The sequence below is a fragment of the Leishmania mexicana genome, chromosome 20 (assembly GCF_000234665.1).
Source record: "Leishmania mexicana MHOM/GT/2001/U1103 complete genome, chromosome 20".
NCBI classification, from domain to species: domain Eukaryota; phylum Euglenozoa; class Kinetoplastea; order Trypanosomatida; family Trypanosomatidae; genus Leishmania; species Leishmania mexicana.
In genome coordinates, this window is record NC_018324.1 from 568,359 (window position 1) to 591,315 (window position 22,957).

The window sequence follows — 22,957 nt, forward strand, 5'->3', positions numbered from 1 at the left end:
AATGAGAGAGGGTCAATACTTGGTCATGGCCACCGAACCATCACGTCGCTTCGATGTCTCTTCGAAGGGTTCATCGCGCACAGGGCACCAATTGTTCGGATAATTCAAGGCGCAGGAAGGGGGAGGGAGAGGAGCAGCTTGTTTGAGTTGCAAAAGGGGAAAATATGTATGTGACACCTCCGCGTCCATTTTGCAGCGTCGTCAATGCCCTCGAGAATTCCTTTGCGTGTGTGTGTGTGTGTGCGTGCTGTGAGTCTGTCGTGCCACTCACTCCTACAGACCCCCTTCCCACCTTCTCTCGGCATACGTGTGCCTATGTACACCTGAGAAGCACGATGTCGTCACCCATCAGGGGGAGCTGACCCTTTCCGTATATAACAAAGCCTCCGCAACAAGAGGAGAAACAGACCCGTACACGCAGAAGCTCCCATGCACCGGCGCCTGACGGCATCCTCTCATTCCACCCGACTTCCTTGCATGGAGCAGCGAGGGCATACCCACCGGCAGCAAGATCAAGGAGAGAATCCTTCCTGCCACACAATGTACAGGAAAGAGGCACACGTGCAAGCACAGACGCCTCGAAGAGAAGCTCAACACAGAGAGAGAGAGTAAAAAAAGAGAAGCCGGGGAAAAAAAACGAATGTGCGGTATCCGCCGTTCGAAGCCCCTTTCGCACATGCGCAACCGCCAGCGAAGCAAACGCAGACAAAGGAAACCACACAGGTGACACAACTGACTGTGCACGCCGTAAAGGCCTCAAAAGACATCGATGAAGCAAAACAAAACAGCCAAACCCCCTCAAGAAGAAAAAGGAAACATGAGAACGCACCATATATATATATATATACATATACATATATACATACATATACATATATCTATATACAAATATAGATAGATATGTATATATATACATCCATACACACCAACCAAAAAAAATGAACATGGCGGACGTCGAGGAGGGAGAGAAAGAAGTTCAAGTAGAGCTGCGTAAATGCATATACCTCTACACACGAGCATATGTATATAGAAAGGTACCACCACATTCGCAGCAGCACACGCCCGTACTACAACACATCTACCGGGGCAGTATACCGCGCACACATATAGCTCACACGGCCACGCTCCTATGCACGCACGCAACCCTCTGTGCCCCAAGGGAGACGAAGAAAGAGAACGACCCACCCAAGCATGCTGCAATCGAACGCACACGTAAAGCGGGGGAAGGATGATGTGCGCATCGATTCTGAGAAAGAGAATAGGGCTCGGGTTAAAGAATAAGGTGAAGAGAGAAGGAGAGTCGCCTATGTTGAGGAATACGACGAGGGCAAGATGGAGGCATCAAGAGGAGGAGGAGGGACGAGAAGGCGGCGGAAGACGACAGAACAAGAAGTACAGTGAGTGACACGAAAACAATCAAGATGGCAAAAAGCGAAACGCAGGCGGCCGGTACATGGGGCAAAGAAAGAAAACAACACACAAATAAATCCCAGCCACACCCTACGCACCACACAGAACTAACGAACGACGACGACGCAAGACACACACACACGCCCTCTACAGCATAAAGAAGAGCCATACCAAAAAAAGCACTACAGCAGGCGGGACAGAGAGAGAACTAGTGCACCGCGTACGGAGGAAAACAGAATGGGTCGCAGTACAACGCGAAACCACCCTCAACACCCACTCCCCCCGGTACAACCTCCCCACCACAGGAACACAAAGATGTAGGTAACACAACAGGGCACACACACACACGGGAGCGGGAGAACAACTCAAAGGTGCAGGGAAAAAGAAAGTGTGCGCAACAAGTATAAAGAGAGACATGCACAACAATAAAACACGGGGCAGCAACAAGAGGTCGGGAGAGAGAGATGTGACCAGACAGCGAAGGCACGCGCCACCCACCCCGACTCTCTTTAGCACCAAAAAGAAGGCGGCACCATGAAGCATGGCGGAGGGACGCGGGACATGACGGCACACGGCAGAACATCAAGACAACACGCGCTGCAAAAAAAAAAACGTTTTCTTCCATATACTTCAGAGCACCGCTCCACCACGACAAAGTCACCAAATATACGCATGCACAGCCTCAGCCCACCCTACCGCTGATGCACCACAGCTGCACCCTCGTCGTCCAGGGCAGAGCCGCCCTCGCCGCCGAACCGGGCCGTGCGACCTACGGGCTCTGCATGTCCCTCCTCGCCCCCTTCATCGGACGCGGGCCGCGCCCGGGGTGCCATGCGCGAGGGCGGAGGCAGTGGGCAGTCCAGGTGCACGGCAGGACACGCTCAGGGAGGAAGACCAGAAGCCGCAGGCCAGGGACCTGTGAGAGACCTTGCACATCCGGCCTGTATGCCGTGCGTCGCCCGCTCAGCCGCCCCAACCCGCGGCACCTCGGGCTGCTCACGTCGTGCATCCGGCGTCGGTGCCTCATGGAGCCCACCCCGCTGGGGTGGAGAAGGCGCCGCCCATGACGCCACGTGTGCGCTTTGGCGCTGTCCCGTGTGCGGCTCTTCGCGCCGTTGCCTGGCGCCCATCGCCCTGGCCTTGCATAGCTGCATAGCAGGATGGCGGGGAGAGAGGCTGGCGGGAAAGTGACAACGGAAGCTGGCATACGCAATGCATAAAGAGAGGGAGCACGGTGCGCACGTGCGACGCGACTGTTGAGTGAGCTGGATGGACTCTTCCTTCTCTTCTGCCGATCCCGTGCCTCCTCCCAGAGCACCTCCTTGCGTGACAAGGCGCTCACCACTCGGCTCCGCTGGTTGTGCATCTCGCGCGCAGGCGGAATTACGGGTCCATCATGCTGCTCGATGAAAGAAAACCGCTCAGTTGAGGTAGATGGATTGAGAGAGCGACTGGTAAAGACAAAATACACGATCATACACATGAGCACACATACATGTGCAGAAAAACACGCACGCGCGCGGAAAAAACAGTCTGGCAGGGATGTCCCACGGTGCATGTTCTCCCATTCGCGAAAAGACATGAACAAGAAAAAAAAGGGCTACACACACACACAAGCAGGCACATGAAAAACGAAAAGGAAGAACAAACCCGAGGAGTGGGTCTGCTAACATTAAAGAAGCACGATCCGAACTGAAAAAAAAACGATTCCTGCGTAAGGCGCTGCTGTCGACAAAAAAAATAAAGGAAGTAGGTGAGTGCGCAGCAGTCAGACGCGACCCGCACGCTGCCCTCCCTCCATGTAGCTCCCACTGCAACTCCTCTCCCCCCCCTCTACCCCTTCCCACCCACGCCGTTAGTGGCATCCTCTTGTCAAAGTCCCCGTTACTACGGCACCCGGTAAGAGAGGTGGAGGAGAGTGGAGTGTAGGGCAAGAGGAGGGGGCAGAGGCAGTCGTTGCCTTGGTCGTTGTTCGGTGGGGAGGGGGGGGGAACAGGCTAAAAACACGAAGAGACAGAAGGTACTGCAGAAACGGGAGTGCCACAGCAGGTAACGGGGGGTGCGAGAAGAGAACGCGAAGAAGACGCTCCCCTTCCCCCACTTCCTGCGTCCAGCTGCAAAAGTGTTTGGTCCGCGTGACTCATCATAAAAAGAAAATGCAGCTGCTCGAACTACACATGGACATTAGCGGAGGTGGAAGTACTACTGAGAAAGCTTCTTCTTGCTCCTTGTCCCCATGTGCCCAGCAGGCGCTTGGCTTCCAGCCTCTACTGCGGCGCTACTCAGTCATCCTCGTCTCCGATGCCAAGGAAGCTTTGGATGGAACGCATCCAGCCATCGCGGTCATTGTCATCATCCGCGTCAAACAATATGCGTCGGCCGTTCTTGAAGGCCACGGCGAAGGCGTGCGCTGCATCCGAGCCAGTGTACTTGCTGATTACCGGGAAGACATCCTCCAAGTCCGAAAAGGGGGTTGAAATGCACTGCTGCTCCAGGGTCTCACGAGATACCGCCTGCACGAGCTCGAGCGAGACCAGACAGGATGCCACGTCGCCGGTCAGCGGGCATCCCTTTTCCACCTCGCCGTAAACGCACACATAGCGGCGCTTCCAGCTAAGGTCACTGCTCTGCTTCATCACCTTGCCTCCGTACAAAATAAACCCGATGCGATCGGTTGACTCGCTCAAAGACACCCTCACAGTCGTGCGCAGAACATCCTCCATCGACAAGGGTGGGCGGCGGCGGTCGACCTGCAGCTCCTCCTTCGTCTGCTTCAGCTGCCGCGTTATGGTCGTTTCCTGCTCAGCAGAAAAGCCGCCGGTCTCCCCGCTTTGCACGATCTCCCGCACAACGGAGATGTACAGCTTGCACGTTGGCGTGTTCAGCAGCGTCTTACTAGACGGACGCTTTTTGGGTTCGCTCTGCAGCAGTGCCGAAACGATTGTTTGCACCTCCTTGCTAATGCTGTCTGGCAAGGGGTCGAAGCGGCCAGCAAGTGTCTTGTGCATAACCTCCTCGATATCCCCGCCGTCAAAGGGACGCTTTAGCGTCAGCAGCTCGTAAAGAAGCACGCCAAGCGAGAACATGTCCGCCTTCTTGCTGTACGGGCGACGCTGCCAAATCTCCGGTGCCACGTAGTAGGGGGTCCCACAGAACGTGCGGCCGACATCTTCGCTCACGGTAGCGGCGTAGTGCTTGCTAAAACCGAAGTCGCCAAGCTTCGCAAGACCATTGCTGCACAGCAGGATATTGGCACTCTTGATATCACGGTGAATCATGCGCTTCGAGTGGAGATGGTGGACGGCCAGCAGCACCTGGATGAAGATCAGGCCGGCCTCATGCTCTGCAAAAGGGCGGTTCGTCTTGCTTCGGCTCTTTATTTCTTGGCGGAGATCACCGGCGTTGGCGTAGTCCAGCACCATAGCCATCATGGAGACACTCTCCGGATACTTCTCGTCGCTGTACACAAAGTCTTCGTGGCACTTGACAATCGAGAAGTAGTCGCAGCTGAGCAGGCAGCACACCTCACCAGACGCGCGCATGATCTCCTGCGGTGTGTAGCCCTCTACGTCCATCACCTTGACCGCGAACGGGTGATCATCGCGCACGCGACGGGCGTAGAGCACCGTTCCGGAAGTCCCAGACCCCAACACTGTGTCCAAGTAGTATCGGAAAGGGCGTGAAAGTCGACCTTCCGCAGGAGTTAGTTCCTCTTCGGTGTCTACCCCAAAGGTGGCGGGGAACACGTTGCACACCTTCTTGATAAGTGCGTCGCTGGGTGCCGCCATCCTGGTTTTCGACACACTCCTACCTCACCGCTTTTCCTTCTCGGGCACGACCTGCACTTTCACTTGCGGTGCGTGCGCGCGTGCCCTCTGGACACGAGTCAGCAGAGGAATGAGTCTCTTCCGAAGGTGAATGCTAGATGACACAGATTTTTTTTTGCGTCTCTCTTCGCTATTTTCTTTTTTGTTGTTTTGGTCTTTGTGATGTATCTTTTCCAGTTCCACGGAGAGGTGCAGCACACGGTTTCGTTTCGGCAAGAGCACCGAGAGAGTAGAAGGCGATCCGGAGAAGTGAGAGACGATGCTGACGGTACGTTCGCGCAGTGAAACGTAGAGATGAAAAAAGAGTCCTTCTGCGGCACTCACCGTGCTTCAGCGAGGGAAGGGTGGAGGCTAAGTCGGTGCAGCTGAGCCACCTCTCGATCCTTCTCTTTTGCGTTCGTGTCCAAGATTTAACAGGAAGAACAAGCAGCTTGTTCAGCGCGGCACAGACACTCTTTTCGTATGCGTTCTTTCTTTGGTGTGGTGTGGTGTGGTGTAGTGGGGAGAGAGGAGACGGTTGCTGCACACAGCGACACTGTGACCCCCACCCCAAACCCTGGAAGAACAGAAGCGAATAAGATATGCCCAAAGCAGCAGCGTCAGAACAAGAGCTACACCAGCATGATGCACAGCAGTACACGGCACATGCTGGAGGACATGGTGTTGTTTTAGTGCATGTTCACGTGTTCGAGCGAAGATACACGCATACACACGCAAAAGGCGCGGGTAGTACACGGAGCAGGACAGTGGGGGAGGGGGGCAATAAAATAGCCGAGGCGAAAAAGAGAGGAAGAAGCATTTCGGCTGGTACGTGTGTGCTGCTGCGTGTCCGACATCGTTACCAGCGAAATCGAGGCGACAAAATACGCGCAGTCCCCCTCGCTTTACACGCCAGTACGACACCTGTACGGACTGTTCTTCGCACTTTCCTTGTGTTCCTTTTCATGCGCTGCGGCGCTACATTGAACGTTGGCGCTGTAATACCTACACGCGTACACAGGAAGACAGAGGAGGAGGTAAGAGGAGACAGCAGAGCACAACAGAAACAAAGACGCATACCTGTTTTCCATCGGCGGACCGACCACCAGATGTGCGTGCGTTGTGATTGTGTGGACTTCTGCAACAAGAGAAGGAGTATGTGCATACCATTCGACGAATGGCGGATACGGCACAAAAAAAAGACTCCTGCTGCACTCGCCGCCAACGCGGAGAACACACCGAATGCGCAGCAGACGATTGAGCGACTTCGGTACACGAGAGGTATACAAACAGGAACGTCGAGAGAAAAAAGCAGGAAGAGGAAAGCACCCACACAGAGAAAGTCTCCGAGACCGATCGTCAACGGCGCGACGCTTCGAAGAGATCCATTTTATTTCGCCTTTTCAACTTGTCTCTTCCCTTCCATGCAACAGGGGAGCTCAGCCTACACGCTACCGCCCCGCAATCGGCCGGTCACAGGCATCCATCGCATGGGGAGATGCGGCGGGAGGGCAACCCCTGCAGCCGTGCGCCGACCCAGTCACCTCGGCACCGCGCCTCACAGCAGCGACCCGCTGTGCCGGTCACCACCCGGTGCATCCGCCACGGGGTCCGGCTCAAGCACTGCCACACCAGTGGCCAGTGCGTGAGGGCGAGGGGGGGGGGGGTGCGATGCCTTTCGAGCCACCTCGACACTCTGCCCATCATACGAATGGCACAGACGCCTTCACTGGTCGCAGGGCGCTCCGCAGCCATGCCATCCAGGACATGGCCCTCCGACACCAGTGGGGATACATTGCTCCAACTCCGCTACGCCGCAGGCGCTTGACTCCGTCACCACCAGAGGTGCTTCAGCATCGGCAGGGGATAGGGCCGAGGGGCTGCGTGGCTTTTCCGCACAGAAGGTGTGGGCACTGGACCCTGCGACACCACGCACTGAGATATCTCCCCGTCCGCATGGATGAGAGGCAGAGAAAGGTCAAAGAAAAAAATACATACACGAAAAACAAGGAAGTGAACAGAGTCCTGGTACAGAGATGGGTGACCATTCACACGTTTTTGAGGAAGGCGGTGAGAGCTGGGGAAGAGTCTGCCCGAACGAGTAGGTAGAGGGCAGTCCAAAACAAGCAACGAGAGGGGGAGAGAGACAGAAGGTGTGTGTGGGGGGGGGGAGAATGATTTTTTTTGCGCTTGTACGTCCCCCATGCTTTTTGCGTTTTCCGTGGTTCACCTTTTTTCCCTCCCCCATCCCTGCCTCCTCCCTACTCGTGCTGCTCAACGGCTCCACGGACTTGGCACGCTGCCTCCAGCATTATCTTCGCAGCACCCTTCCTTAAGAGCTTTCCGCGCAGCCGCGCCTTGATGTCGCCAAAGTCGGCAATGCTAGGTCGGTTCGCGGGCACTGTGGACGTCGTCACACTACCGTCGCCAGCGACTCCACCTTTTGGCCGCGCCCTCCACGCTTCTACAAACAGCGCCAGCGCTCCGACGTAGCACTCGCAGCAGACATACATGCCAGCGTACGAAGAGGGATGTCCCGCAGTCCCCGCCGTTTTAGCGGCAGCCCCATGTAGTGTGGATGAGGGGCGCTTGCCGTTCGCCGTCTTTTGCACCTCTTCGTCAAGAATGTGCTGTCCGGCCGCGTCCAGCACTATCGCCGTGAAGTTGAAGCAAACCAGAACAAACGGCAGCTCGTTCGAAACTCTGCCTCTGTTCGCGGCCACCGGTGGCTCGCCGATGCGATGATTATGCGATGGAGAGTAAGTGGCCCCTTCCCCGGCCGGGTCGCAGCACAGCTGCCACAGCCGTTGCGCGAACGCAGGGTAGTAGTTGATGAGGTACAATAACTGAAGCACTCCCAGGACACCCGTTGCCCGAACATCGGTGGCAGGATTGGACCCTTGAAATCCGATTGACTCCCACTTCACCGCCGTGGACGAAGACGGCGGCGAGGAGGCGGCCGGGGTGGATGTGGATGAATTCACGTTCTTACTCGGCCACGGAATCTTGCCTGTGAGAGTGTTGAAGACAGTGAGCAGCATACGGCGATGCGTGGTGAGCTGCAGGGAAACCGACCGAGACTTCAGAACGCGTATAACATGCAGATGCTCTTCTGGTCCTCCAGATGCGGAGGGCGTCTCGTCCGTAGGCGCCACGCCGCTGCGTTCGTCTCGAGTAGACCCATCACAAGTCGCCGTACTTGGTGGCTGCTGCTTCGCGGCTGTTGACATACGACTAGCTTTACCGCCGCAGCACCAAAAGATGGCGGTACGGGCCGCCTTCCTCAGCGTCGGCACTGCCCAGACCGGCGACGGGGCCTGCGGTGAAACCATTGAGGAAGAACAAGCTCTGTCCGTCGGTATCTCCTCAGCTTGGCACGCCGCTTTTGCGGCGCTGCTTCGCAGTTCCTTCGTCAGATCCAGATACGCTTCGTAGAACGTGATAGGCAGCACGCGTGCAGGAAGCCGCATCGATTCAGTTGTCAACGGATCCACATCGACGTCCTCGTCGTCCCAGATTCGCGGCAGCGAGTGAGTAGTTCCTGAGAATGAGAGTACCTGATGTATGAAAACGGCGCCTCGATTATCGGCATACAGTGTGTTTTGGCTGTCCACCATGCCAGCATCGGATGCTCGCTCATTATCGTCCATCACACTGAGTGGGGAAAAGGCACCCTCCTCACTGGGGTCAGCGCCGTCAGCTGCGTAGGCGACGCGCCGGCCCTCCACGGAGCCGTTGACAGCGGCGCCGCCGCTATTGCGATAAGACACGGCGGACTTGTCCTTCGTCTGAACTGTCACCGTTGACGGCTCCGATACGATGCTCGTCGGTGGCTGTAGCAGCGTGTCCGATATGTCGAGTCGCATCGCCGCATATGCGGCATTCTTCTTTGATGCATCCACAGGTTGTGACTCGCTTGTCGCACGCGCGTACGCGAGATCGAGCTGCCTCACAGCCTCCTCGCGTAGCATTGTAGGCTTGCCGTCGCCGTCGCCACAATCGCCCTTTTGCGCTATGACAGTGAAGGACGACGAAGGGGACGAGGAGGACGAGCTAACCTCTTCTGAAGGATCTTTGTGGACCAGGGTGAGCACCTCAATCGGTCGCTGCACCGCTGTCAAAACTTGCGGTGAGCTGTTGACATGTGCGCCGCCTCCCGTCGGTGTTCTCGGCCTACCCGCTGCTAACGCAAACGATGAGAAGCCACCGACGCTGCTCGCCAGTCCGCAGGACTCACCGGCAGAATGAGCGAGACCACTCGTAGCAGTCGCGCGTGTGACATAATTCGATCGAGCCGCTTCGGGCATATCTGTGACGCTCATGAACGGCTCGCCGACGATCTTCACTGTTGTCGGCGAGACGGACGGATCCGTGGGTGGCGACTGGGAGTGGGTGTCAGCAATAGAGCGGTCTTCTTCGCCGGACAGGTCGCTTCGGCTAGGCCAACAGCGGGGGCTAGTGCTGTCGGCGCCTCGCCTGCGTAGTGACATAATTGCTTGCGGTCCACCACTTGCCGACGGAAGTGGCAACGAAAGAGGGCCGAGAGGTGTCTTGAAACTATCCAAGTCGCCATATTTGCCCTCAGCCTCCGCTCCTGCGCGGACCGTATGACTGCGTGGCCACGATGGCCTCGTCGGTGCAGCGTGATTCGCCTCGTCGCCGTCGTCTTCATTGGGGAACGGAGATCGAATGGTGGAAACGGTTAATGGGCCTGCGGTCGCTGTCGCCGTGGCGTTGCGGTGCATGCTTTCAAAGGCAGCGGTGGTGCTGTCAAAGCCAGAAGATACACCAGAATACCAGCCCTTCACACTCGCCGCCCCAATCGCCGGCATCTGTGCGTTTTCCTCGCTGCGCATGAGCCTTGAGGAGGACGAAGGCGACGGTAGCACTCCTCCGGCAGCCGACCCGAGAACTTGGAAGGCGTCCACATCCGGATATACAGCAGTATCGTCATCACCGCCTTCCTCCGTCTGCCCCCCCTCCTTGGAAGATGACCGTGCTGCATCCTGCTCGCGGTATTCGCGGCGGTACTTTTTCAGAACGGAGTTCTTTTGCAAGAGCGACATCGTCCCAGACATATCAGGAGGAGGGGGGAGGGCAATACGACAGAAAAAGCACAAGAGTTCGCCAATCAGCCGCAATCATAATCATAAACCGCCACCTCCACAATGAGCTCTCCGCACAGGAGAACAAGGCGAGCCTGTGAGGAAACGGAGACGGAGAGGGAGAAGACAACCAACCTAGAAAACCATAAAACTAAAATAAGTGGCGGTGAGGACGTCGCAGATACCTCAGGTAAAGACGCGACTGACTCGCACTGAGGTATGCACAAGCACAAGCCGCGTGGTACCTTTATGAGAGCGTGTGTCGGCACGTTGGGTGAGTGTCAGCCTGCCGTGACGACCGCCCTTCCAGAGTCTCGGCTTTGTAGAGAGCCGCCTGTAGAATAGTTCTGTCGTTGAGAGGTGTATCCGCAGGAAATCAGGGTCTGCAGAAGAAATAAAAAACGAAACCCACCACACCGCCCAGCACAGAGGCTTGGTGGTCCCTTGATCACACAATGAAAGACACTGCAACAGCCAAAAGCAAGCAAATGTTATCTAGCGCACGCCGACACAGGCGGCGGTAGTAACACACCACGGATGCTCAAAACGGGGCCAGGGCAACACTCTGCGGGCTTGCAAGTAAGTCGGGTGCGCACACAAGCACTAGCCACTTTTCGCGTCACGAAAAGTCGAGAAGGTCAAAACACACCGAAGGAGAGGACAACAAGAGGGGCAGAGACAGTGAAGAAAGACGAGGGAGGCGGCACTCCACATTGCCTCTTTCCCGAATCATCAAAGACATCACCCCAAAGGGATTCGCGCTATCGTGTGCCGCATTGAGCTCACACACATGCGCGCAGCAACAGGCCGTTTCTGGAGATGCCCATGGCCACCCACTCTGCAGACTTGGCACCCGCTGCTCCGCTAGCAACATCCTTCAAGGCGTTCAAGCGACGACAAAGCATACTTGTTGATTCGAGATACACCAGTGCAAGCGCGCTTCCCCTCCATATGTCGCACAGTCCACACACACATAATGTCTATATCTTTTTTTTCCTCTTCTTGCGGCTTACATCATTCACCCACATGACGAGGAGATATCTCAGTGCGTGGTGTCGCAGGGTCCAGTGCCCACACCTTCTGTGCGGAAAAGCCACGCAGCCCCTCGGCCCTATCCCCTGCCGATGCTGAAGCACCTCTGGTGGTGACGGAGTCAAGCGCCTGCGGCGTAGCGGAGTTGGAGCAATGTATCCCCACTGGTGTCGGAGGGCCATGTCCTGGATGGCATGGCTGCGGAGCGCCCTGCGACCAGTGAAGGCGTCTGTGCCATTCGTATGATGGGCAGAGTGTCGAGGTGGCTCGAAAGGCATCGCACCCCCCCCCCTCGCCCTCACGCACTGGCCACTGGTGTGGCAGTGCTTGAGCCGGACCCCGTGGCGGATGCACCGGGTGGCGACCGGCACAGCGGGTCGCTGCTGTGAGGCGCGGTGCCGAGGTGACTGGGTCGGCGCACGGCTGCAGGGGTTGCCCTCCCGCCGCATCTCCCCATGCGATGGATGCCTGTGGCCGGCCGAGTGCGGGGCGGTAGCGTGTAGGCTGAGCTCCCCTGTTGCGTGGCACAGAATGCAGACGGTGGCGGACAAGAAAAAAAAACGGCGAGATCGCAGCGTGAAGACGAGTGACCGAGAAAGAAACGCATCGGATACCAAGAGAAAAAGATAAGGACGAAAAAAAAACGATAGGAGAAGGGCGCACAGCCGTGTGTACGTCGACGAGGCGGAACGCACGACAAAAAAAAAGGTCACCGCATCCACGAATAACACATAAGCCTGCGCACCTCTGGTCTTCAGGTGTGAACGAAGGACAACAAAAAATACGTACGGAAAGTGACGAGAGAAAGGAACCGGGAAAATATGCAGCACCGCAGCACGGTCGCTGAAAGACGGGTATGCACTAACCATCCCAGAACTTCTTCCATTGCTACCCAGGCCCCTCCCATCCCCTTTTCCGCCGTCGTTACGCTCGCATTCCATGAATGCGGTACCTCCACTGCGCAGCTGTTGGAGGCCACCCTTCGACGCCTCCCTCTCCCTGCTGTCTGTGTGTGTCTGTGTGTGTGAAAAAGATCGAGACGCAGCTGTCCTTTGGACCCCGATCGTGCCGCCGTCACCGCGGGCACACCAAGGAAGGCGGAGAGATGGAGGGAGGGGGACACCGTGGCTATGCAAAAAACACGCACCACCGCCCAACTATGCAGCCACTCACGGTTCTCCTTGCGTCCCCACAAGCTCCCGAGCTTTGAAACTTAACCTCGTCGCAAGTGCGCGGCTGTGATAAAATGTAGGCGCTGATCCATTCACATGGGAAAGCGCGCCGTCGCGCTCTCATACGGCTCAGGTCGCGCATCTCCTTCGATCCCTCACCAACACCGCTTCCGCTCCTTTGGTGGCAGCAAGATGTCTGCGCCGCTCCCTACGCGGGTAAAATCCCGTTAAGAGGGAGTGAGGGAATAAGTAGGGGAGTGCCTGTGATGGGACTGGTAAGCTTATTAGGATGTCATTGTGCTGACTCCTCACCTGCATGTGCGACGTTTCATGATGAGGTCGCTTTCCCTCTGCATGAAGACGAGCAGAAAAAGAGAGGGGATGCATCAAGGGCAGAGCCCACAAGGAGAGAGAGAGATAGCAACATGCGCAGGCGAGTGCGGTGAAAGTGAAGAGGCAGTGGAGCCCGTGTAAACAAAAACGAAAAAAATGGCACGCGACCGTGACGGACTGACGTTGCCACGGGCAGTGCAAGCTGCACTGCCACCAGCACTCGAGCACTCGGCAGCGCGTTGCCATCACATCAGCATCGCAAAGGAAGAAATGGCAAAACAAAGGTCACGCAACACTCCCTGACAACGGTATCGAACAGGACCGTGACAAAGCGCCCGCGCTCCTTTTTGTTGTTGCGAAGTATGCAAGCGAGTTGAGTGCGTGAGGATTTCGGGCGGAGAGCAACTCGACAACCCTGGCTGGGCCATACCTCTTTCTTTTTTTCGGTGGTGGTGGTGGCTGGCCTCTCTAACAGGAGTGCGGCCGAACACACGGTCCAGCGTGGCACGTCTCTTCTACTGCCCTGAACGACACGCCGTCACACCAACTTCCCTTTCTCTTTGCCTCACCACACCATTTACTTCTCACCCCCTCCACCCACCCCCCGCAGCACGGCATGCAGGTTCCGCGGAAAACAGTTAAAGCATCGCAGTGTTCCTCGTCGCGGGGGGAGGTGGTGGCAGTGAGCAGATCGACGTTGGAGGCAAAGTGGAAAACCATGTCACGAGGCCACCCGTGTAGATCACCCCTGACACCAACAAAAGAACAATACACAGCGCAGTGCACCCGACAGGCTACCGGGGAGGGCAAGCGTCAAGGGCGGGGAGAGACGGCAGAAAACACCGGCACGGAGGTGGGTGTGCGTGAGGAGCCCTTTTAAAGCCATGGTGTTGGCACAGGAGAAGGAGCACGAAGAGATGGACAAGGACGCACTCTACGTAGCCCTTCACAGGAAGCAGAGGCGGCGTTAAAAAAAAAAAGAGGGCACGAAGAATCGGGCAGCAAGTCTCATAAATCTAATTATCTAACTGAACGAGAACCAAAAAGAAAAATGCCCACACGCGCAAGACAAACGGTGCGGAAATATCCCTTGGCTGCCAGAGCAGCCGGCGTTCATCTACAGCTCAAGCTGCAGGCCAGTGGTTCGTCGTTGAGACTCTGCTCGGCCCTGCTTTGAAGCAAAGAGACGCGAGTCCTGCGCCTCGTGCGCGACCTCGCTTGGCTTTCGCAGATCCAACTCTGTGAGGTATTGAAGCCGCGCCGTGGAGCCATGGCGAGGCAACGACGTCGCAGTGGACCGGACGCCATCCTGGACACTGCTACTGTGGTGCAGCTTAAGAGCGCGCCACGGCAGCTGGTCGTCAGCCTCTCTAACAGAGCAGTCATCGTCGTCTGCGCGATCATGACTTTCAATACGCCGCGGAGGAAGGGAGACGCGAAACGGCATTGTGTCTCGCACACCTCGTGCTGCAGCTGCGCACCCCGGTTTGTGGCACCCCAGGGCGCCACGCTCCGCTGCAGAGCTGCCACAGTCACCCACCTCCCACAGGTCCTGCTTCACACCACCCCACATGGAGGCGACGCCATCCAGGCTTGCCGTCCCACAAGCGGTAGTAGCATCAACGGCGGACCCCGTCCCGGGGCCCGCGCCCTTCACTGAGGAATCCACATTTAGCTCGTACGCCAGAAGCGGACCGTGGGTGGATTGACTGGATGCGCCGATCGAGAAGAGATGCGGTCGTCTGGGCTGCCACTGCAGCGTGGAAACGCTCCTGCTGCTTTGCCGGGATTCACCACAGTCTCTGCCGCGATAGGCCATGGAGACTTCTCTCGACTTCGAAGCTGCCGTTTGCCCTGGTAACAAAGGGGTGGCAGGGTCGATGTGCGATGGACGGACAAGCAGCGTCTCCTCTCCCTCCCCGCCCTTGGCCACTGCGCCAGAGTTAGAGTCGCTGTCACCACAAAGGGCAACGGGCGCGCTGTTCGTGAGACCATCGGTGGGTTCCGTGTATTCTTCCACCATGCCTCCCCAGAGGTGCTGCGCCGCGCTCTCCTCCTCTCTGTTGCCGTGCCCTTTTGCCGTCTCTACGGAGCCCGCGCTCCCTTGCTCAGCTAGTGGCAGCTGCGCATCAGCCGAGGCGTCAAGGTGGCCGAGGTCGGCGAGTACACGTTTGTACTGCCTTAGGCCATCAGCATTCGGGGTGTCGGAGTTGAGCACCACAAAGGATGCCATGCGACACCCGTTTGCGCCGTCACTGCACACGTGATAGCTCCAGCCCTCGGCAACGGCGGTGGCCTCCTCGATTACACGCGCAGAAACACGGGAAACCCACTGCTGCTGCTCTTGCACTGTGCCAAAAATGCGCATCAGCGTGGAAGGGCTCACCGACCCCGGCAGACGTCGCAGGCGTTCGCCAGTGCTGCCGAGGAGGCTGCTGATGGCGTGCATGGCACTCCTGAGCCTCGACGAGCGGCGACCGACCACCGCCGACACCTCGCCGAGTCGCGACAGTAACGCGTCCTCCCGCTCCTGCAAAACATGGCGCAGACTGGAGAAGCACTGCTGGATTTCGGTGCGGACGTCATTCACCTTGGCCTCGTACGCAGGCCACAGTGACTCTAATTGCATGCCGGTCGCATCGGCGTCGCGCTGCAACGTCACAAGTTTCATGGAGTGATCGGTCAACGCAGCGGCAGCGCGTGCCGCGACGTCAGCGAGCGGGAACACTTCGTGTCCGCGATGAGCCCCACCGAAGCAGCACGTCACGCACACACACGTTGAGCACGTGTCGCAGAACAGATCCAGCGCCATGCCGGCATGCTGCGCGCACCTCTGGTGGCCACGCCGGCGTGCCTGTTCACAGCTCAGCACTGCGTGCTGCCTAAACCCACCTTTCGCGTGTGTGGCTCTGTGGCAGGCGTCACACATGCCGAAGTCGCACTGCAGGCACACACACATCACCTTTGCCTCCTCACAAATGGAGCAGAAAGGCGACGCGGATGCGGCGGGTGCGCTCGGGGGCCCCACACAGCTACCAGTCTTCGTGGTGCAGGAAAGGGGCTGAGATCCAGTGTAGCTGTTGCGCACCGCACTCGCATCCAGGACACGTGCAACGCCGCCGATCGGGTCAGACGGCGACAAAATTGTTGCGTCGCACATCGTATTGCACAATGGGCACGCAAGGAGAGGTGCGCAGTCACGCGCAGAGGCCGACAGAGGTGAAAAGGTGGCGGCGCCAGTGGTGCCGCCGGTGTGGTCTATCGTTTCGGACTGGTTCTCACTGAAAGCGCGCACCGCTGATAGCCACTGCTCCACACACGCACGGCAGGCAAGACAGTGAAATGACTCATCAACAAATGTGGAATGGAGCGAGGAAGGCGACATTGTGCCCTTCACTGGCTCGTGTAGGTCTACCGGATCTACAAGATCCACCGCACTGCAGAGCGGGCACAGAAACTGCCACGATAGGGGTGCGTTTGGCGCCCCCTCTGCCGCTGCCTTCGTCGAGGTCATCTCCTCGCAAAGAGCCAGCGCAGTGGCGGGGCGATTTTGGGATGCATCTTCGTCGGCCACAGTCGAACTACAAACGGACGCATCGGGAACGGTGGTTTTTCCGCTATGGTCTACCCCTACCGCCAACTTGCTAACGGTGCGTTTGGCCATTTTCGCGACGAAAATGGAAGACGAAGGGAGGGAGGGACTGCCAACAATTCCAAAACACACACAAACCAGAAACAAAACGCAAATGTCAGCGTTACGGCGGGTACCTCACCGTCAGCCCCGCAAGCAGAATGACGTCGTGGGAAACAGATCGACCAAGCGGAGTACGTTGACCCTCCGCAGCTTTTTTTAAGCGACAAGACAACCGTACGTCTACAGGAAAGGAAAACGAAGGAGTATGGGTTTCTCATGTGCATCCATGTATGTCGGCATGTCGGTATGTAGGCCCCTGTTTCCGTGTGTGCACCCGCGAGATGCACAGAGAGACAATGAGAGAGGCGGCAACTCGAGGGAGACATTGCCGTTCTACCTCTGCACCTCCTGATCCTGGGTGTGTGTGACAGACAAATGCGGGAAGGAGAAGAGGGGGCAGCCTCAGCACGCCTACGGGTTCGAGCCTAATGCGCGTGTCCTCATAACAACGACTCTTTCTTTTGCCTCAAGGCCTCCGCTCAAACCACGACAAAGTCACCAAATATACGCATGCACAGCCTCAGCCCACCCTACCGCTGATGCACCACAGCTGCACCCTCGTCGTCCAGGGCAGAGCCGCCCTCGCCGCCGAACCGGGCCGTGCGACCTACGGGCTCTGCATGTCCCTCCTCGCCCCCTTCATCGGACGCGGGCGGCGCCCGGGGTACCATGCGCGAGGCCGGAGGCAGTGGGCAGTCCAGGTGCACGGCAGGACACGCTCAGGGAGGAAGACCAGAAGCCGCAGGCCAGGGACCTGTGAGAGACCTTGCACATCCGGCCTGTATGCCGTGCGTCGCCCGCTCAGCCGCCCCAACCCGCGGCACCTCGGGCTGCTCACGTCGTGCATCCGGCGTCGGTGCCTCATGGAGCCCACCCCGCCGGGGTGGAGAAGGCGCCGCCCATGACGCCACGTGTGCGCTTTGGCGCTGTCCCGTGTGCGGCTCTTCGCGCCGTTGCCTGGCGCCCACCGCCCTGGCCCTGCCGACCCCCCAGCACGCCGTGCTCCAGCCGTCCGTGACAGCGCGGTCGCACAGTCCTCGCATGTCCGCACCCCCGGAGGGCCTGTGTTTCACGACGGGCTTCTTGTGTTGGGGGTGGGGAGAGGGGACTCGCCATCTTCATCTGGCATTTCCGTCCATGCCGTGCGTCGGCGGCGTGCCTGGCTGGCTCGCCCGCCTGTGCCGCGACAGATAAGGGGTGTCGCCATGAGTCTCTGGCGGCATCCTCACTCCACTTCCTCTCGTGAGCATGCACACCTCTGACAGGAGTGGATGTGTCACTGTTTGCGGAATCATCGGTCAAATTCGGAGGGAGCGGCTTTAAACGTCATGATGATCACTGCTAGTGTCTACGACACTGCGCCTGCACAGCTCTGTCCGCCGACATGAAGTGTCCACAGCCGTACCCGAAGAGGGCAGGCTTCAGATTTCTGGCCTTGGCGCAGAGTGGGGGCACGTGGCCCTGATACCGCAGTGAGGTGGCCGCCATTATGGAAGGAAGAGGCCAGGGACAGGAAGGAGGAAAACAAAGGGCGGAGAAATAGAGAGAGAGACAGAGGCAGAACCACGGATATGCCAACTCGTGCAGTTCGTTGGTGAACGCGTGGTGCGATGTGTCGGTCTTCTCCATTGGAAGATGGAGAGACGCAGGCGCTTCCTATTTTTGCAGAAGACATGCGAAGACACGATCACATGCAGAAAGATGTGTATGGGGGAGTCTGAGAGAGTGTTCTGCAGAACACGAGACGGGGAAGAAGAAGAGACCGAGAGACCCCACGGGCACGGCCTCCTTCGTTCCCTCTGCCTCGTGAGCCTGCGGCGTGAGCACAGGGAATGCAACAAGGAAATCGTCTAGTATACATGCGCATTTGTACAAGTGTGTGTGCGTCGTGCGCAGGCACGCGGCTGGACGGACATGAACGACCAGCATGGCAAGGTGCAAAGGAGTCCCGGCGAGCAGGTGCAGGTCGAGACGCCGATGACGTCTGCTGTCGTTGGCACCGTTCTCGAGCCAGCAAGACAACACACCGTGAGCCAAGTACAAGCGCATTCACCCTTCCCGGCAACAAACGATGCGAAAACGCTTCGACCTCACCAAATCTTGCAAACCCGCAAGGGACGTTCGGGTGCCTCCCCTGGGGAAGATGATCTGCCGTCATTCCGTGGACTCTCCCTCTTTAGGATCCTGCTTCGCGGCGTTCGCGCGGAAAAGAAAGGCCGCCTTAGCCACCTCCTCCGGGCGTGTAAGGCGGCCGTTCATCTCCGTCAGTTGGGGCAGCACTGACAGTGTCCACAGATACACCTGCTCCTGCTGCGGGAGCGCCAGAACCTCCTTCTGGAGGTTCACGTGCACATCAAGCCCGCCGTCACACCTCGCACTGCCCACCGCATGAATGAAGGTATACGTCTCGGAAGCACAAAGGTCCGCGTACGCGGCGGTGGTCGGTACCGCTGCCCGCGCCGCCAATGAGTCCGAGAACTTCCACCCCGTAATCGTTTTGGTGCAGGCTCGGGAGTCACCTGCTGCATCGTTCGCGTTTGTGGTCACCTTGCTGATGGCGGAGGCGCTGGGGAGCAGGGTGCTGCTCGTGTCGGGAGCGCCGTCGCCTTCTGCCGCGACCCTTTCCGCAGACGCAGCGCCAGTGGTTGCTGCGGTGGTGCTAATTGCGGCGTTGAGTCCGCCACCGGCGCCGCCCGAGCAGAGCGGCCCGCCGTTGTCCTCTCCATCACTCATGACCACCTCTGCGTCGTACTCGGTTCCCTGCGCTGTCGTCGCCAGCGGGTCACCCAGCCGCCCGCCCTCTCCCGCTGCATGATGTGACAGGTGCTCCAGAGCCTTGTTGCCCGCAAACATCAGGGTGCGCAAGCCCTTGAGACATCGCAGGACCCTCAGCTCTTTCAGCCCCGACAACTCGTTCCCTCCAACGTCGAGCACTGTTAAGCAGGGCAACTGCTTCAAGGCGGCACTCAAGTGGCGCACGCGATTGTTGGCGATGTTCACCTTTTCGATCTGCAGAGCGACAGAGTAGAGAAAATCGGTGTTCGACAGCAAGTTGTTACTCAGGTCCAACACGCGCAGCGGTCGCGTCACCGCGAAGGCGTTGATATCGACCGTTTCGAGCGCATTGTTGCTCAAGGAAAAGCGCCTGAGTCGCTCCGCAGCAGTGAGGCAACGCGCAGGGAGATGCTGTACCCGGTTACTGCAGCACGTGAAGTCGAGCAGGAAGGGAAGCTTTTCCAACCCGTCAAGTGATGTGATGCCGTTGTCGTCCAGGTGTAGCTGCTCCAGGCATCCGGCGGCCGCTGCGGCGAGGGATACGAACACGTCCGAGGTGAGGCGGTTGTGGCGTGCGTGAAGATGCACGAGCTGTGGCATGTAGCGCACCGCATCGAGCTCCGTCAGTCCGTTGTCATCCACGCAAAGTCTTTGCAGGTGAACGTACCGCTGAAGCCCCGGCAGCGCACGGAGATGCTTCGAGGCGAGGTGGCTCCTTGTGTACACCAGTTCCCCATAGGGATTGTAACCAAGGTCGGAGAGAGAGCCTTTCAGTTCCTCGACAGTCAGGTCGTGCATCTCTCCTGGCTGCGACGAGGGTGTTGGAACGGCCACACCATCACCTCGCCAGGGCAGCGCAATGCTTGCGCAAACGTTTACCGCCGCCGGCATCTTCGACCTTGTCCGTTATCAGAGGGAAAATACAGGTGCACACACGGGTGCCTCCTCAGAAGAAAGAAATGAATTGGGACTCTTCGCCAGATGATGATTACATGTTGTTCTGTTGCCTTGCGTTTCTGGTTCGCGAATGTCCGTTTTCTGCGCGCGCGGAGGAGCGGAGGACTACGCGCACAGGGCAGAGGGTAGAATGCGAAGAGGAGAGCGGGGCCAAGGCGGAGGTGATGCAAACAGGTGTGGTCATCGGAGGGTGCTTGTGGCCGAGTAGGAGAGAGGGCGGTTGACGGTGATAATGCACACAGGCAGCGCTGCCGGCCATGGCAACGGAGGATATGCCAGGGAGAGAGGGGACAAAAGAGAAATCCCACAAAAGGGAACGCGTACAGGGTCAATGAAGCGCACGGCTACTTCACTTTGTCAACGTCCCCCCCCAGTGTGTTTCGCTTGCAGTAGGCCGTTTTCGGCACGCGGTCCGCTGATGATTTGCCGACATCTAAGCAACAGCAGCCCGAGGAAGCCCATATCGCGTCCCAATCGTCCAGAAGCGAAGGGGCGGTAGAGGAAGAGAAAAAAAACGAGGCAGGGGGAGAAAACCAGTTGCCGTGCACTCCAGACCGTTGTGCAGGCGTTTCGTATTGTGCGAAGTTCGCCGCGTGTATGTCTCGCCATCTCGTGGGAGGAGAGTTGGGGGTGAAGAGGAGGCCCATTGTGGCAGAAGGACGAGACGAATCAAAGCAAGCAAAAGAAAAAAGAAGGGGAGTGAGGAGCATCCGCCACACACGCACTGCACTCGCCCTCTCTCTTTCTCCCTCGCTGTCTGTGTATGTGGGTACGAATGGTGCTCGAGGCACAGAGAAGCAACAACAAAGGAGTGGTGCTTCATCGATTCTTGGGACGACTCAGTTAGCCCACACGCAAAGTGTACGCAGAAGCGTCGACATGGCGACGAACTTGACGATGAACAAGAGAGATGGTCGTGTCGGGAAAAACAAGGCGATGCCTCGTATGCGCTCAGGAACGTGAGGGCAGGGCAATCGATTCCGCCTAGCCGCTTGCACTGTGGTACGGGTGCGTGTACCGCCGGCAGAGGCAGCTGAGCCACTGCAACCCAACGGTGGTCTTGTCACCAGCAGCCTTGCACTCAGCTGCCTCTCGCGGCCTCGGCTAAGAGAGAGCGAAGCTCATTCACGAGAAGAGCGCGATGTGCGTGCTTGTCCTGCATCGCCAACGTCGACGGTGAGCCGCCACCGCCACCGTTCATACTCCAATTAGTGTTTGTGCTTCTAGACGCACTGAGCGGCACAGCCTCCTCCAGCTCCATCCTCGCCTCCTTGAGCAACTTTAGCTGCTCTTTCTTTTGCTCTAAAAGGGCAGAAATACGGTGCAGTGCGGCTGCGAGCACCTCACGCGGCACCTCTTCGGACGAGCCGCGCTCGATCGTATCATCGTAACGGTGCTGCAGATCCTCCAGCTCCTGTCGGAGTTGCGCCTCCACCTCATCTATCGCCGTCGTGCGGTGCGCTGAGGGGCCAGCCACGCCAGTCTCCGGGGGCCGGCGAGCAGGCGATGGCCTTCCAGATCGAGACGGCGCCGTTGTCGCCTGTGTCCGCAGCCCTTGCCCGCTGCAAGCCGTGGTCGCCTTCCCGGTCGTCTCCGCCGCTTCCTGCTGCGAGTGATGCATGGATGAGTTCGCTGACGGGTAGGCGCACGGCGGGGCCTCCTCCGGAACGATGCGCACATCACGGAGAATCGAGTTACATGTTGGGTCTTCGTAGTTGTGACGCAGTGAGGGAGACACCTTGCGCTGACGTGCAGGCAATCCAGGCCTCTGCAACTCGCGCGGCGGTGCATATCCGGGAGAGCGGGTGCGGCTGCTAACGCTCCGCCGTGGGTGCACACCGGTGGCCGGCGCTGCCCGCGAGTGTGTCTCACAGCTGACACCACTGGTCGGATACCGGCGCGGTGCTGCTTGAGGCGCCGGACGGCGCCGTTGCAGCTGCTCGTAGCGAGACAGTAGACCGTCCATCGCTATCCGAAGCTGCTCGTTCGTTTTCAAGGCTGCCTCCCGCTCCTCCTTCAGCTTTTCCACAGTGACCAACAGAGCAGCTCGGTGCGTCTGCTCCTCCTTGATTTCAGCACGCAGCCTCGCCACATCCATGCTTATCTTTGACTCGCGCTGGCTCGCCAGCTCTTTTTCAGAGGCGATCATTTGCTCCAGCTCACGCCGGAAGCCGCCGAGGTCTTCCTTCTTGCCGCTGAGGGCGTCCTCTAGCTGCGCCCGCTCCTCCCGCGCCTTGCGCAGTAGCTCTAGCAGATCCGCCTCCCTCTTACGGTGGGCCGCACGCTCCTGCTCCATCTGGCGCTCCATGTCCAGCTTGTAACGCTCGTGGGCCTGCAGAGCCACCTCATACTGATCTTGATGAAAGTCGCGGTCTTGCTCGAGAGAGCGAATCTTGCTCTGGAGCGCCTGCAACGCTAGCACAATAGACTTTGTGTCCCCGACGGTGATGCTGAGGCCGGAGCGCTGGAGGCTGCTTACACCGCTCCCCGCCGTTGAATGCGTAGCACTCATCTCCTGGCAAAGTGTGGGAAGACGGGAGGAATATATATATACATATATCCGGCAGTGACTGGGCGCTGTGGAGACAGCGAAACTTATACGAGCCGACACCAACTACACAGCAAGGGTGGGTGGGGTGGTTAGGGGCACGAGCGGCAGACGGTGTATCCAAC

At 58.3% G+C, this 22,957-nt stretch overlaps 5 protein-coding genes across 5 annotated transcripts; all 5 read right to left on the bottom strand.

Moving 5' to 3' along the window:
• Nucleotides 1-3,692: 3,692 nt before the first annotated feature.
• LMXM_36_1530 (putative protein kinase, putative,serine/threonine protein kinase) lies at nt 3,693-5,198 on the bottom strand (the record flags this gene model as incomplete). Its single annotated transcript, XM_003874448.1, has 1 exon — nt 3,693-5,198. One exon carries the CDS (start codon nt 5,196-5,198, stop codon nt 3,693-3,695), a length of 1,506 nt encoding a protein of 501 aa, XP_003874497.1.
• A 2,279-nt stretch (nt 5,199-7,477) lies between these two features.
• LMXM_36_1540 (conserved hypothetical protein) lies at nt 7,478-10,282 on the bottom strand (the record flags this gene model as incomplete). Its single annotated transcript, XM_003874449.1, has 1 exon — nt 7,478-10,282. The coding sequence occupies one exon, from the start codon at nt 10,280-10,282 to the stop codon at nt 7,478-7,480; it is 2,805 nt and encodes a 934-aa protein (XP_003874498.1).
• A 3,693-nt stretch (nt 10,283-13,975) lies between these two features.
• On the bottom strand, nt 13,976-16,522 carry LMXM_36_1550 (conserved hypothetical protein; the record flags this gene model as incomplete). Its single annotated transcript, XM_003874450.1, has 1 exon — nt 13,976-16,522. One exon carries the CDS (start codon nt 16,520-16,522, stop codon nt 13,976-13,978), a length of 2,547 nt encoding a protein of 848 aa, XP_003874499.1.
• A 2,184-nt stretch (nt 16,523-18,706) lies between these two features.
• On the bottom strand, nt 18,707-20,218 carry LMXM_36_1560 (conserved hypothetical protein; the record flags this gene model as incomplete). The annotated part of the gene is made up of 1 exon (XM_003874451.1): nt 18,707-20,218. One exon carries the CDS (start codon nt 20,216-20,218, stop codon nt 18,707-18,709), a length of 1,512 nt encoding a protein of 503 aa, XP_003874500.1.
• A 1,147-nt stretch (nt 20,219-21,365) lies between these two features.
• LMXM_36_1570 (conserved hypothetical protein) lies at nt 21,366-22,796 on the bottom strand (the record flags this gene model as incomplete). The annotated part of the gene is made up of 1 exon (XM_003874452.1): nt 21,366-22,796. The coding sequence occupies one exon, from the start codon at nt 22,794-22,796 to the stop codon at nt 21,366-21,368; it is 1,431 nt and encodes a 476-aa protein (XP_003874501.1).
• Nucleotides 22,797-22,957: the final 161 nt, after the last annotated feature.